General features: G+C 44.0%; 1 protein-coding gene across 3 annotated transcripts in view; it reads left to right on the top strand.

Annotated features, from left to right (window-relative positions):
• The first annotated feature begins 228 nt into the window (after positions 1-228).
• The window catches only part of RNF217 (ring finger protein 217), a 126866-nt gene continuing 112532 nt past the window's right edge, over positions 229-14562 (top strand). Inside the window, exon 1 of one of the 3 annotated variants that reach the window (XM_081828924.1) lies at positions 229-1824. In XM_081828924.1, the coding sequence (XP_081685050.1) occupies positions 955-1824 (870 nt within the window). In that variant the 5' untranslated portion in view covers positions 229-954. The remainder of the gene's footprint in view (positions 1825-14562) is intronic. The other 2 variants (XM_081828923.1, XM_081828922.1) reach the window with 2 other exon arrangements.

Here is a 14562-nt window from a genome sequence, read left to right on the forward strand (position 1 = left end):
ATAGGCAGAAAACAGTTAGTATATCCAGCATTTTTAACGAATAATTCCTGGAGTTATTTCTCTTAACTCCCTCTTTGGAGGATTTAAAATTCGATGGATCCAAGAGAAACCAAAATCCTAAGTGGCCAGTGTTTTCTGGTTTCTGCTCTGAGTATACAGTGATTTTGTAGGAAGTTTACTTCGTGCGTAGCCTGAAGGGCAGCCTGCCTGCTCTGAAGGGTTTTGCTGAGGCCGAGTGTGAACTCTCGGCGCGAGAGCGCATCTCGGCTCTTAGATCACACCCACTCGGGTGTGCGTGTGAGTGAGTGCGCGGGTGCCTGCGCGCGTGTGTACGTGTGGGGAGGTGTGCGCCAAGAGGGTGGGGTGAGGGGCAGGCGAGGAGGGCTCTAGGTGAAGCGGGAGCAGAGGGAGGTCGCCCGCTCCGGCCTCTCCCCCAGGGCCCGCAGTGGCTCGCTCGCACTCCGGCTGCACCTCCCGGTGCGCGCCGCCGCGGAGCCACAGGCCCCTGGACCCTTGGACCAGCGCCCTCCGGCCGCCCGTCCCGCGCGGCCCGCAGCCGGGACCGGCGATGGCGCGGGACTGACGGCCGCCTCCCCTCCCCGGACCCTCTGCCCCGCCCGAGGGCTCGCGGGGGCCCCGGCACCGCCCCGACCTGTATGAGGGGCGGGCGCGCCCGCGCCCGGAGCGAGCGGCCCTCGGCGCCCCCGAGGCGGTCCCCGGCCGCGCCGGAGGACGAGGAGGAGGAGCAGCGGACCGGGCCGGGCTCCCCGCCTGCCGCGGCCCGGGAGCACGGGCTCCCCGGAGGGAGCTCGGGGAGTCCCAGCCCCGGAGGAGGGACCCGGAAGCAGAAGCAGAGCCGCGAGTCGAGCCGAGCCGCTGCCCCCGCTGCCCGCCGGCGCCGGGTGGGGGTCCCGGCGGCTGGATGGGCAGCGGCGGCGCGGGCCGCGGGTGGCGATGGGCGAGGAGCAGAGCACGGTGAGCGGCGGCGGGCCCCAGGAGGCGCGGGCCCCCGCTGGCGGCGCCACGGGCCACCCCGAGCCCCTGAGGCCGCGCGGGGACAGTGCCGGGGAGCCCGGGCCGCGCGCCGCCTCCGCGGAGCCGAGCGGCGGTGGCTGCGGAAGCGACTCGGGCTGCGCGGACACGAGCGCCCCGGAGCCCGAGAGGAGCCGGTGGGGCCCGGACGGGAGGAGGAGCCGAGCGCCCGGGCAGCCCGCGGGACTGGCACTTACCGGGCCCCTCAACCCCCAGACTTTGCAACAGCAGCTGGAAGAGGAGGAGGAAGCTGGGGACCGAAACGAGGGAGGGGATGAACAGCAGGACGCGCCCCCAGGCGAGGAGCCGGAGCCCAGGACCCGCGTCGGGGCGGCGGACGAACTGGTCCTGGACGTGCTGGGGCAGCGGCGCCCAATCCCCGCCAAGAGACAAGTTTTTTGCTCGGTGTTCTGCGTGGAGAATGACCTGCCCGAAGCCCCTACCGCGGAGCAGCTCCCACCGCCCGCGTCTTCACCTCGGGCTCCGCCGGTGACGAACGCTCCCAGCACCCCCTCCTCCTTCCCCAGCCCCCGGCTGTCCCTCCCAACAGACCCCCTGTCCCCCGACGGCGGCAGCATCGAGCTGGAGTTCTACCTGGCGCCCGAGCCGTTCTCCGTGCCCAGCCTGTTGGGAGCTCCACCCTACTCTGACCTGGGTGGGGTAGGGGATCCCTACGTGCCCCTCATGGTGCTGATGTGCCGGGTGTGCCTGGAAGACAAGCCCATCAAGCCCTTGCCCTGCTGCAAGAAGGCCGTGTGCGAGGAGTGCCTCAAAGTCTACCTGAGCTCCCAGGTAACTTTCCCCCTTCTGTCCCCTCTTCTGTTCCGCATTCAGCATTTCAAACCCCTGGCCAGGCAGTCCAGCTCGCCCGCTCCCGGCTCACGGGAAGAGGTGATGAGACACCCTTATCAAGGACCTCTGTCAGACAAGTTTCTCACATCTCACAGTTGTTTGTCGTTGTAATATTATTTAAGTGTGTTGACCTCACTGGCTACCTTAACTGGAATTTAACTCTGCATGAGCTTCAGGCTTTAGTGGAGGGAACCTGCTACAATGAATTATCCTCTGCTTCTTTCTTTTACTAAATTGCAAGCAAGAGCTCGCTCAAAAAGGAGGGCAATGAGAGGGCCTCGTGGGCCTGGTCTTCCGGAAATTAACAAATAGTGGGCACCAAATACCATAAGTACCTATTGAGTTGGTGAAGGGTTGGAATGAATATTTCAGGTCCATGATGACTGAGGTTTTAATTTTGCTCCATTTACATATTCTAGAAAAGTTTTATTTATGTTTTCATTCATTCACTTATTCATTCATTCACTTATTCATTCCTTGGCCCTTGCCCACTTAGACGTTTTCTAAAGTTGAAGTGCTTTTCCTCACTGAAGTTTTATGCCAGCACAGTACTTTATTTCTTTAAGAGGGAACAAAACAGAGCAAAACAAAGCAAAGCAAGGCTAAGAGGTTTAACAAAACAAGCAGTGGTAAAACTTTCCTCCTCAGCTCCTTATTTGAAAGCTTGTTTTTTTTCTTGGAAAGCTTCAGAGTGCAACAGACCAGCTTTCCTTCACTGATGGGGAATGAGTTCCTCCAGCAGTTTGCAGTCTGTTATGTTTCTGTCAGTGTTGTGCACAATCTGGAATGCCCTTTGATCCCGTGTTTGACTGTCCTAGGCCTAGTCGTCTTTCAAAACCCTGGCTGTTCAGGTACCAGCTTTTTTTGGTGAAGTCTTACCTCACCCTCTGGGCCACTGCTTATATACTTTCAAAATACTTCTGCGTGTCTTGCATGCACAGAACTTGTTCCTTATGTGTCTGTTTTGCCAGACTGTACAGGCCGTGGCTGGTGTTTGATAGTTTTCTGTCGAGTTTCTTTCCCGTAATAGTGTTTAAGGATGTTGGCTGAAGTGAACGGAACGGGATGCCACCCGGTGCGGTTCCTCTGTGTTCGGTGGGTAATCCATGCTGGTGTCTAGACCGAAAGTGTGTGCTGTGCCCCACCAAAAATGCAAAGGGAAACTTCGACAGAATGGAATGTTACACAAACAGTAACTTGGCCAAGATGGTTGAGATTATCCAAACGCCTGTAAGAGACTGATGTCTCTTTCATGCTTTATCCACAAACAGATACTTAAAACGGGAGGAATGTCTGCTCTCTTTGTGGTGGTTTCTATGACATCATCGGCAGACAGATATTGGTGCCATCCGTGTGCAGATCCCTGTGGTGGGATTCAGACATTCCCAAAATATGGGCCCTGCTCCCAGGAATATGGGCCCTGCTCCCACTAGGAGAGCAGATGTATATACAAGGACAGGACAAGGTAGCATATAATGAGATGGAAACAGTCACAATCCTTAAAGGCTGTGGGTTTAGAAGTTCAAGGGAGGGAGTCCTGTGGGTTGGGGTATTCCGCGTTGCAGTTTGATTTCCTTAAGGTAGGCCCTTTCCCCAAAGCAGATTTTGCTTTAAATCTCCATAAGTTAGTTTTGGGAAGTCAATATTTTGATCTCTAATGGAGAAGAGGAGTGGGGAGTGGAAGGGCGGCAGGGTGCATGCAGTGTAATAGTAATACATAACCACTAAAAACTCCTCTGAAGTGAATCTGAAGCTCATCTGTAGTAATTAGGATTGTATGAATGTCCCTGATTGTCTTCCAAAGTATTGGACAGAACTTTCAATAAAGAAAAACATACTTCATTTAAAATAATGAACAAGAAAAATATGAGTCATGCAGGCCAGGCATACTTCTACCTCAGGGCTTTTGTGGTTTGTTGCTCCTTGTGCCTGGAATATCCTCCTTAGATACCATTCCCTTTGCTTGCTCACTCCTCCCCCCTTCTCTCTTTCAGATCTCTATGCAAATGTCACTCAAATGGCCTTCACTGACCACTCTTTTTAAAGTTGAGCCTCACTCCACACTCCCATCTCCTTTTCCACTTTGTATTTTCTTCATAGTGTTAACATACTCTGTTATACTTAAAAAATTTATTTCCCTGAAGACAGGAATTTTCACATGATTTGTTCACTGCTGTATCTTTAGCACCTAGAATGCTGTTGGATATAGAACAGATGCTCAAATAATAGTTATGGAATTTAGGAAGAGCTGAGTGACAGGATGAGATTACCCCTAGTAACCATGGCCAGAAAGTGGTATTCTGCTGGGGCACTAAATTCTACTCTGAGCTTCTTCATGTTTAAGACGAAAGACAAAGTTTTATAGCAGACAGAAAGAATAGGTCTGCTAAGTTTGCTATTAAACTTAGAATTAAAGATTTTTTAGACAGACTTTTAGCTTATATGAAAATGGCATTTTTTTTTCAGTTAGATGAATAATGCAGGTCTGTGGTTGTAATATTTCTGGTCTATGTTAATTATAAGGTCCCTTCTACTCAAAGGGTCTGTGTTTCCTTGCCACTTAACCTCTCTATGCCTTAATTTCCTCATCAGTGAAATAGAGTTGCAGGCCATGATCTGCAGTGACATACCAGTTCTAAAGCAAAACAAAATCAAACTACAGAGTTGTTTTGTTGCCTTTCTGAGCCAGATCAAAGGGGCACAGTGAGTACTTTCTTTCTCATTTTATAAGCTTTCTTGGGTTTGACACACTAAAATCTGTTAAGCCTGAACTTGCAGGGCTCTTGAGACCTTTTAAAATAAAATGATGTATTTGAAATAAAAAGTTATTAGTGACATTTTTCACCATTTTTTGAATTTGTGTCAAATAGCGCATTATTTAACATCATTTAAGAAAATAAAGGAGAGCCTCTATTAAGCATTTTATACAGACATTAAAAATTCATACTAAATGTGAATTGGAATATTGCCTGGTTAAATTAACCTTCTTCTAAATGGAGATGCTGAGTTCTTTGAAGGAAGGTATGAGCTTGGAAGGTAAGAACACGGATTTTTAGATGATGTCTTATTTCCATGAGTGCCACCATGGGCTGAATATGTAACAAAGGCCGATGAGTAGATGTGGGCATTATTTCAGCACAGAAAAAGCAGATTAGGCCATGACTTAAATACCTACATACTGTGCTTTAGAAATAATAGCTTTATTTTTGAAAACATAATTCTCCTCCGGTCATCACCGTGACTGGGGCTGCAGGAAACCCCCCTTAGCGTAATGATTTTACAGTGCAGTATGTACCATCCACTTTTCACTTGCCATGGTGAAGGGGTGAACTGATAAATTATAATCTTTGGCACTACATAGGTGTTGACTCAGAGGCTCTAGAGCACCATGACATAGTGGAAGCTACATTAGTTTATATTGCCTAGGTACATAAATCGTCAATACATACGTTTTAGAAGTATTTCCCAGTGACCTCTGGCAAAAGCACACAGTCCTGGCGGGATGTCTGTAGTCTCCTGCAGGTCACTGAGCTCTTGTAAATGTTGACCTCCTCAGCCTGTTTGGCCTCTACCACATCTTCCTAGGAGGAAAGATTGTTGCCTTCTTTGTCCCAGAGAATGATAATTGTGCTTATTTCAGAAATCCTCCATTGATATCTTTCCTTTGTGACTTGGGTTTTAGACACAAAAATCTGTTACAATTTGAAGTATCAATAATTAGCTCTTTAGATAAAGGAGAGAATTGGGCATGCGAAGGACTGTCTAAAGGTAACAGCTGTCGTGGCTTTCAACACCCTGCTTCAAAGGGCTCCAATTGGCAGATGCATGTGAGTTGGAATGTATACACCTGTCAAATGAGTATTAATAGAGACAAGCAACACATTTCTTCTACAGATTGTGAACAAAACAGCTGCTAGATGGTGATGTCTTAAAATGGCAGTCTACTATAGTCACCCTAGAATCAGTGACCTAAGGGTGACATCTTATGTATCCTATTATTAAACTCTGAGTCATGCAGACCTTTCCGGGTACAAGTGTAACCTACTTTTTTCCCTTTAAATCTTAAACCAACCTGTATATTTTCAGAAACTAACGTGTTCAAGGTGGAGTTTGCACACCGCCATCTTCACTCAGGTGTGAATTTACAGATCCTGTCATGCCAGGTGTGATTTTGATAGTCCTGAAAATGTGAAGAATAATGAGACTGAAATCTGTTAAATCACTGTATGCATTCGAAAAGTGAGGGTTAAGGCCTCTGTCCACTTGGGCTTTTGTGCACAGACTTTGCGTGTGTGTGCTCACATGTGGATTTGAAGGGTGCGATAACATTTGCTTTCACACCTCACTAACTCATTCCCTTACTTCTCACTTCTGTCTCTTTAATAATATGTCTCTCATAACGTCTTCATTTCTCTTTAATAACCTCTTTTTTCTTTTACCTTTCAAAATCTGATTTTAGTGGCATTTACCTCCTGCAGAGGGATCTCCTGTTGAGGGCTGCACTCTGCGCCAGCAGGACCTAGTCTGTGTGCCGCCTAAGTGTTTCCCTTCTGGTCTCTTCCAGCTGTCTGGAGATGAGGCTGCAAAGAGAAACCCGGCATTGTGCTCCACTGCCTCAGGGATCGCAAATAACAGGACGTGTAGTACTACTTACCCAAGGCGGCAGTTGAAACCTTTAGAGTGGTGATTTTTTTTTACTTTCTAAAGTAGAGCTCAGCTTTTATTTTTATTTTTATTTTTTTTAAGATTTTATTCATTTATTTGACAGAGAGAGAGACAGCAAGAGAGGGAACACAAGCAGGGGGAGTGGGAGAAGGAGAAGCAGGCTCCCCGCAGAGCAGGGAGCCCAATGTGGGATTCGATCCCAGGACCCTGGGATCATGACCTGAGCCGAAGGCAGTCGCTTAACCGACTGAGCCACCCAGGTGCCCTAGAGCTCAGCTTTTATACTGGAAGTCTCTTCCTTACTCCTGATGTGAGAGAAAAAGAAGAGCATTGGACTTAAGCTCCCAGCTTTTTTTTTTTTAAAGATTTTATTTATTTATTTGACAGAGAGATAGAACCAGAGAGCACAAGTGGAGGGAACAGCAGAGGGAGAGGGAGAAGCAGGCTCCCCACTGAACAGGGAGCCTGACACGGGGCTCGATCCCAGGACACTGGGATCATGACCCAAGCCGAAGGCAGACGCCTAACCATCTGAGCCACCCAAGCTCCCCTAAGCTCCCAGCTTTTTATTAAGAGTTCGTCATGGGCACTGTTGACAGACACCTGAGTGGTAATTTCTTATAATTAATGTATTCATGTATTAGTGTACCATTTATGCATATAACAAACATCTCTTGGGTACCAGTAGGCCAAGAACCATGAGATACTCTATAAATGCATTAAATTCCCTCAAGGAGCCATCTTAGAGCCTTCTAAATTATGTGCAGTATTTCTTTCTCAGCTTTATCTGGTGGTATAAATAAGCTTTTATGTTGCCAGACAACTATGGGTCCCTTCTTCATACTTTCTGGGAGGATTTTATTAAACCAATTCTGGAACACCATCTTACCATTTAGGAAACACATTACAGTTCCTCCTATTATATTTATTCCAGAGTAATAGATTCATCCATTATTTATTTCTTAATATACGTATTTCTCAGAGCTCTAATTGTTGGAAATAGAATATTATTAAATAGCTTGCTCCTTCCAAAATATTTTTACCTTTCCTTAAAAGAAAATATAACTTTGCTAGGTTTGTTTTGGATCATTCATGACATTATGGCAAATCTATAAATTTATAATATTTTAAAAATTCATTTATTTTGTTCAAATTCACTTTGTCAGAAGAGTTTCATATGATAAACTAAATGACATTCCCAAATCAAATTATGTCTTTTTTTTTTTTAAAGATTTTATTTATTTATTTGAAAGAGAGAGAATGAGAGCACATGAGAGGGGGGAGGGTCAGAGGGAGAAGCAGACTCCCCGCCGAGCAGGGAGCCCGATGCGGGACTCGATCCCGGGACTCCAGGATCATGACCTGAGCCGAAGGCAGTCGCTTAACCAACTGAGCCACCCAGGCGCCCTCAAATTATGTCTTAAAATAAAAATTCAGTGTCTACAGGAAAATAATTCCTGAAGTATGTCATTCTCTTTCCACTTTATCAGTGTTATTTGCCTTATCAATTTTGGGGTAATTACCCTTGAGTTTTTAAGTTTCCACAAATAATAAGAACAACCATTTATTGAACATCTATATTTTAAACACTTTATACACGTTTTATTATTTAATTTTAATTCACTTATATATTAAATACCTGTTATATACCAGGCACTGTTGTAGGTGTTGGGGATTCAGAGAACTAAAACAGATAAAGTCCCTGGCTTCATGGACTTTATATACTAGGCTGGGGGAAGCTAGAGAATAAAATAATTAACTTAGTATATTAGGGGATAATGAGGGCTATGGAGAAAGAGACAATAGAAGGGTGAAAAGAAATAGTGGGGAGGAGATTGTTCTTCATATATTTACAATTGGGGGGGTAGTTGTCAGGGAGGATTTTACAAGGTGACCTTTGAATAGAGATCTTTATGATGGCAGTAAGGGAACAAACCATGAGGGTATTTGAGGAAATAGTGTAAAGTTCCAGAGACTGGCACATGCTTGGGGGTGGTCCAGGAATGGAAAAGGGGTCCATGTGGCTGAAGCATAGGGAATGAAATGGGGAATGATTAGAGGAAAACAGCAGAAGTGGGAAAGCTGGTCAGATAAGGCTTTAGGACCATAGAGAATTTGTGTTTCCTTTGAGTGAGATAAGGCACTATAAGAAGATTTTGAGCTAACCAGATATAACAACCTTTAAAAGAGATTTACTGTGGCTCTTGTAGGGAATATACTATAGGAGTCAAGAGTGAAATTTAAAAAGTCAGAAGACTATGGCAATAAGCCAGAGAGATGGTATAGTTCAGAGTAGGGTGATAGAGGTGACTATGGCTTGAGCTGGTTGAATTTTGAATATATCGTGAAAATAGAGCTGACAGAATTTGCTGATCATTGAGTGTGGGATGAGAGTAAAAGAGCCAAGGATGACTCAGATTTTGAGCCAAAGTAATTAGAAGAATGGGGTTGCCATTTAATACGATGAGGAATACTGTAGGAGGACTAGATTTAGGGAGAATCAAGAGTTCATGCTAAGTTTGAAAAGCTGTTTAGACATTCATGAAGGAGTGTTGAGTAGGCAGTTGGCGTCTGGCATTCAGAAGAGAGATCTGAACAAAAGATACACATTTGAACACTCGGGGCATGTAGATGATATTTAAAGCCATGAGCCTAGATGAGGTCACCTGGGGAGTGATAGTAGATAGGGAAGGAGGGCTGAGTCTGGGCATAGACTAATATGGAACCCCAGACACGTGAAGAAACCAGGAAAGAGTCTAAAAGGGAGTGGGCCAGGTAGGCAAGAAGAGAACCAAGGTAGAGTGGTTGGTTACCCAGAAGCAAACCATTATGATGTTTTAAAAAGAAGGACTAATCATCTTTGTCAAATGCTTCTGATAATTACAGCAGGATGAGGGTTGAAATTGACCATCGATTTCCCCAACAAGGAGGTTATTTGCAACCGTGAACAGTACTGTTTTCATTGGCACTGGTGGGGTTGGCTTTCTGATCAGAGTGGGTTTGAGAAAACAGGAACAGCTCCATTTCTATGCTGCAGATAGTGGAATGCTACACAGTAAAACTCAAGGTTAGAGAGATTGAATAACTTGCCTTAAATCACATAGCTGAGAAATGGTGGAAGTGGGATTTCAGATCAGGTCCATTTGGCTCTAAAATCCATGGCCTTTTCACATTGTTTACATTTATTATCTTATTTGTAACCTAAATATATTTGTTTTGTTTTTCTTTTAAATTTATATCTGTATTGTACAAAATCACAAGGCTTCTAGTCCAAGAAGGAGAAGAAACTTAATCACATGTTTTGAGGAAGTGGAGGACTCTTGCCCAGGTCCAGAGAGAGATTTCTACCAAACCCAGCCTCATCTTCATGTAAGAAAATCAAGAGAAATTGAGTTAAAAAAAGCTATAATTTGACTTACTGTCAAGTTTTAATGGCAACATACTCACCTGTTTTCTTCTTAACTCTCTGGCCATTCCTTTTGTTTCCATTTGAGCTTTCTCTTGTATTACCATCTTTTAACATTGGTGTCTGCCTGGTCCTAGCCTAACCCCCTCTCTGTTCACACGATCTGCTCTTAGTGGGACGAGCTCAGCCACTCTTTCAAGTAACACCTATGTGCTCTTGACTTCCAGATCTTTTTCTCTAGCCTGAATTGCTCTTCTCACCTTCAGCACCATATAGCCATCTCTCTCCTGCCCATTTCCACTTGCATGTCCCAGCCACAGCCACCTTAAACTCAAAACTACCTCTCCCTTTTCTCATCTTCCTTCCCGCACCCCTAAAGCCCTGCTCCTCCTTTGGGGTTCCCCTTTTCCATCGGTTGTACCCAGGTCAGAAACTTGGGAGTCATCATTGAGTTCTTCCTCTCCCTCACCTCTCACACCTAATTAATCATCAAGTCCTCTCAATTTTACCTCCTGAAAATAATTTTATCCTTTTTCCTACTTTTCTCCATTTCTCCTGACATTTCCCTGCTGAGGCCTCCACCACTTCTATCCTGGATTCCAACAGCAGCTTCTCACTTGGTCCCAGTGTTCAATCTTGACTGTTTCCCATCTGTTCTCCACACTATATAGCCAGAGGGTTCTTTATAAGATGCTCTACAGGTCTTGGCACTCCCCTTGTTAGCCTTTCAGTGTCTGCCTCTTGCTTTTAGATAGAATCTAAAGAGAGTTTACATGTGCCTGAGTGATCAAACTCTCGTTTACCACTCCCCTCTAAGTGTACACGCATGTAAAACTTCTTTCTGTTCCTTGAACACTCTGTGACTCTCTTAATTATGAGCCTTTACCTTTAGTGACATGAGATTCTGTCTCAGGGGGATCTGATTTTTTCCTTATTCCCCTAATTCTGCTTACCTTTCACACTTACTGATTCTTCTAGTCTCAGCTTAGACATCTCCTTTGGGAATTCTTCTGGACTCCTTATATCTGGATTAAGCATCCTTTCAATATTTGACAACCCTCTGTACTTATAGTAAGATTCTTATTTCACTGTATATAAATTGCCCATTTCCTGCTCTATGTTCCTTTAGACTGTAAAGCTTGATGTATGTAGAGACAGTCTTTTTTCCTGATTAGTTTCTTAGTTCTTGGCATGTTGGAGGCATGAAATGAATATCTGTGGAGTGGACTTATTTAGTTACTCCATAAATAATTAATACACTGGAGGCTGGTGTTGTCAATATATGAAATACTGCGATAGATAGCTAAAACGATATTTTAAAATGAAAATCTCAATATTTCATTATCTTGCTTAAAAACCTGGAAGCCCTTCCTTCCCATTGCTCTCTGTAAAGATCTCAGTTCATAACACTGCTGCTGTTTGGCCTCTGCTCTGCTCATCAGTGCCTTCTCCCTTCCAGCTCTCCTCTCTCCTTGCCTCGGTGAGTGAATCTCTCCTTGTCCTTCAGAGCTCGGCCTTCCTTAAGTCTCCAGACTCAGTCTGCCGTTAATGCTTTTAGAGTCCTTTTCCCTCTGCTGCCATTGTATTTTTATCCCCTTTTGTAATTGTATGTCTAAGTGATGATTTGATGTTTGGTTAATTTTCTGCCCCCAACACCCCTATTCTTTAAGCTGTGTTTACAACTAGCACTTAGCACAGAGCCCAGGATAGAGTAGGTTCTCAATAAATATTTGTTAAAAGGCTGAGTGAATGATTGAAAGTAAATTATAATAGGTGTATGTTGGTGGAAAAATAAGGTAAATATTTGAACCTGAATTTTTGGTACCTTATTCCACCATATGTTTAAACTTTGAGTACAGTGGAATGCTGTGGCCTGAGTCTATCCTGACAACCCATCTATCACAGAGGTACTTCTTTAATTATAGGACCTATTCTGGTTACTGTGTCCCCTGCTTAACAAATTCCTCCAGAACCTAGGGACTGAAAACAACCATTTTATTTTGATCATGACATATCAGTCAGAAATTTGGGAAGGGCTCAGCTGGTCAGTTCACACTCGGGGTTTCTCATGAGGCTGTAGGCAGATGTCCGCTCACTCACGTGGCTGTCAGGGAGCTCAGCTGGGGCTATCAACAGGAGTGCCTGCACGTGGCCTTGCTGGAGTGCTAGTCTTAGGGCAGCAGGCTTCTGACATGGGGGCTGGCATCCCCAGGAGCCAGAGTCTCAAGGCAGCCAGGTGGGAGCTGCATGATCTTTTCTGCAGTAACTCTGGAAGTCATTCAGTGTCACTTGGCAAAGCAGTCACAGGCCTGCCCAGATTCAAGAGGAAAGAACTTAGACCCCAGCTTTTTTTGTGCAAGTGTGAAGGAATTTAGGCCACAGTTTTAAACCATCACACTGCTTCAGACAAAAATAAAAAATGTTGTCAATTTAGGTAGTAAATCTTTTAAGCTGAAGTTTAATTTGTTTTTTTTTTTAATTTAATGTCTTAATGGATCATTTTATCAAATATTTCCAACTCATATCATTATTTTGATTAATATGTTTTGGTGTTGTGTTTTCATGCTTTATTCTTGAATAATTTAATAGTAGAGCTTTATTTAGTTTTAAGCAAAACTTTTGTTGTAGAAGCCTTTCTCTTTTAAAATTAAATATTTTAGGTAATTCCATTGTAATGGAAATATCTCCCAATCAGGATCAGCTTCTAGTTATTCTGATTATATACCCCAGTTAAAATTATTCTATATAATTTCCTTTCCATTATATGAAAATTTTAGCTTCAGTAATGGTTTAATTATTATTTGAAAAAGTTAAGTATCTTTCTGAGTAAAAACAGTTGATGTAACATATTTTTTTGTAGATCAGGCACTTCCTATACAGAAATAATATTATTTCTAATGACACCTTAGAATTGACCAGCCTAGTTAATCTCTTTTTTTTAAGATCTTATTTATTTATTGACAGAGAGCGAGACAAGGAGGGGGAGTGGCAGAGGGTGAGGGAGAAGCAGGCTCCCCGCTGAGCAGACGTGGGACTCGATCCCAGGACTCTGGGATAATGACCTGAGCTGAAGGCAGACGCTTAACCGACTGAGCCACCCAGGTGCCCCCCTAGTTAATCTTTGCTAAATTGGCCCGCCGTTGGATATTTGTTGTTTGTGATATTCTAGCTTGGGTAATTTTATCATTTGGTTAATAATTTCCAAATTTCCAGTAGCATAAATATTTTTCTCAGAAATCTCTTCTGGATTGAGGATCTGCATACCCTGAAACAGAAGGATTAGATAGCTTTTATGATGGGCCTTTTTTTCCCCTCTGGCTCAGGTAACTAAATTCTGGGCTTATTCATTCATGTGAACGACTAATCCCTTTTTAAATCTTCCTAAGCTATTTGCCTCAATAATATTCTCTACTGTAAGATTCAGAGGCTAATTATAGGCTACCTAGCAAATTACTTCCCTTTTTGTGGTGTTGATTCTTGCCTTATTTCCTCACATGATTATTGGCCATACTCAGTGTTCCTGAAGCTCTTTAGCTCTGAGTTGTATATGGCAAGTTAAATCACTGCAGCCTTTTCCTCTGGTTACTTAAAAATTTTAAACAGCAGGTAAAATAAAGCAATTGCTCATAATATTTTACCAGCATTTTGTTTCCTTTGACGATACCATTTTTTTCCTGATATTCCCTGTTTGGTTAATTAGTTTATGTCTAAGTAGAGCTGTAGGATCAAATCAGAAGTGATTTTGATACGGCCTGCTCTTAGTGTACCTCTTTTATGTAAACATCTGACCTTGGTGAGGAAAGTGAATTTCTTCACATAGTTCTGTACAGAGTATGTTTTGTTTTGTTTTGTTTTTTAAAATTCTCCAGCCAGAGAGGTCCATGGTGGGAAATGACAGGTGCAATCCCAAGAGTTCTCATTTAATCCTGCTTTAAACTAGTTTTACCCTTAACTTCAGTGTTTTTTTTTATTTTCTTATGTTATCTTTTTTCCTCCTCCTTGTTGTGAAAGATACACTTTGAAAAGAATAGGCTTCTAAAAATAAAGAAAAATATTCTGTATCCAGTGTGTTGGTGCTTTATGCTAAAATTGCATGTGTATGTGTGAAGGTCTCAAGATTGTTTATTGATGTATCATAAGAGGATTATTTGCTGATCTTGATTTGTAAAAATCTAAGTGTAGTCATTTACAGGTAAATTCATGTGTTTCAGGTGTAGTTTGAATCAACCAAAATAGATATCCCTTGGGTTTACCTTTTCAGTTGCTAGTTTTGTTTTTTTTTTTTTTAAGATTTTATTTATTTATTTGAGAGAGAGAGAATGAGAGACAGAGAGCACGAGAGGGAAGAGGGCAGAGGGAGAAGCAGACCCCCTGCTGAGCAGGGAGCCTGATGCAGGACTCGATCCCGGGACTCCGGGATCATGACCTGAGCCGAAGGCAGTCGCTTAACCAACTGAGCCACCCAGGCGCCCCCAGTTGCTAGTTTTTAATGCCACCTTATGAGTCATTGAGGCTTCACCCTTAAGATGAAGGGAGAGCTTTGGGGCGCCTGGGTGGCTCAGTTGGTTAAGTGTCTGCCTTCGGCTCAGGTCATGATCCCAGGGTCC

This window comes from Leptonychotes weddellii, chromosome 8 (genome assembly GCF_054177405.1).
Source record: "Leptonychotes weddellii isolate Sample4059 chromosome 8, ASM5417740v2, whole genome shotgun sequence".
In the NCBI taxonomy this organism is placed as follows: domain Eukaryota; kingdom Metazoa; phylum Chordata; class Mammalia; order Carnivora; family Phocidae; genus Leptonychotes; species Leptonychotes weddellii.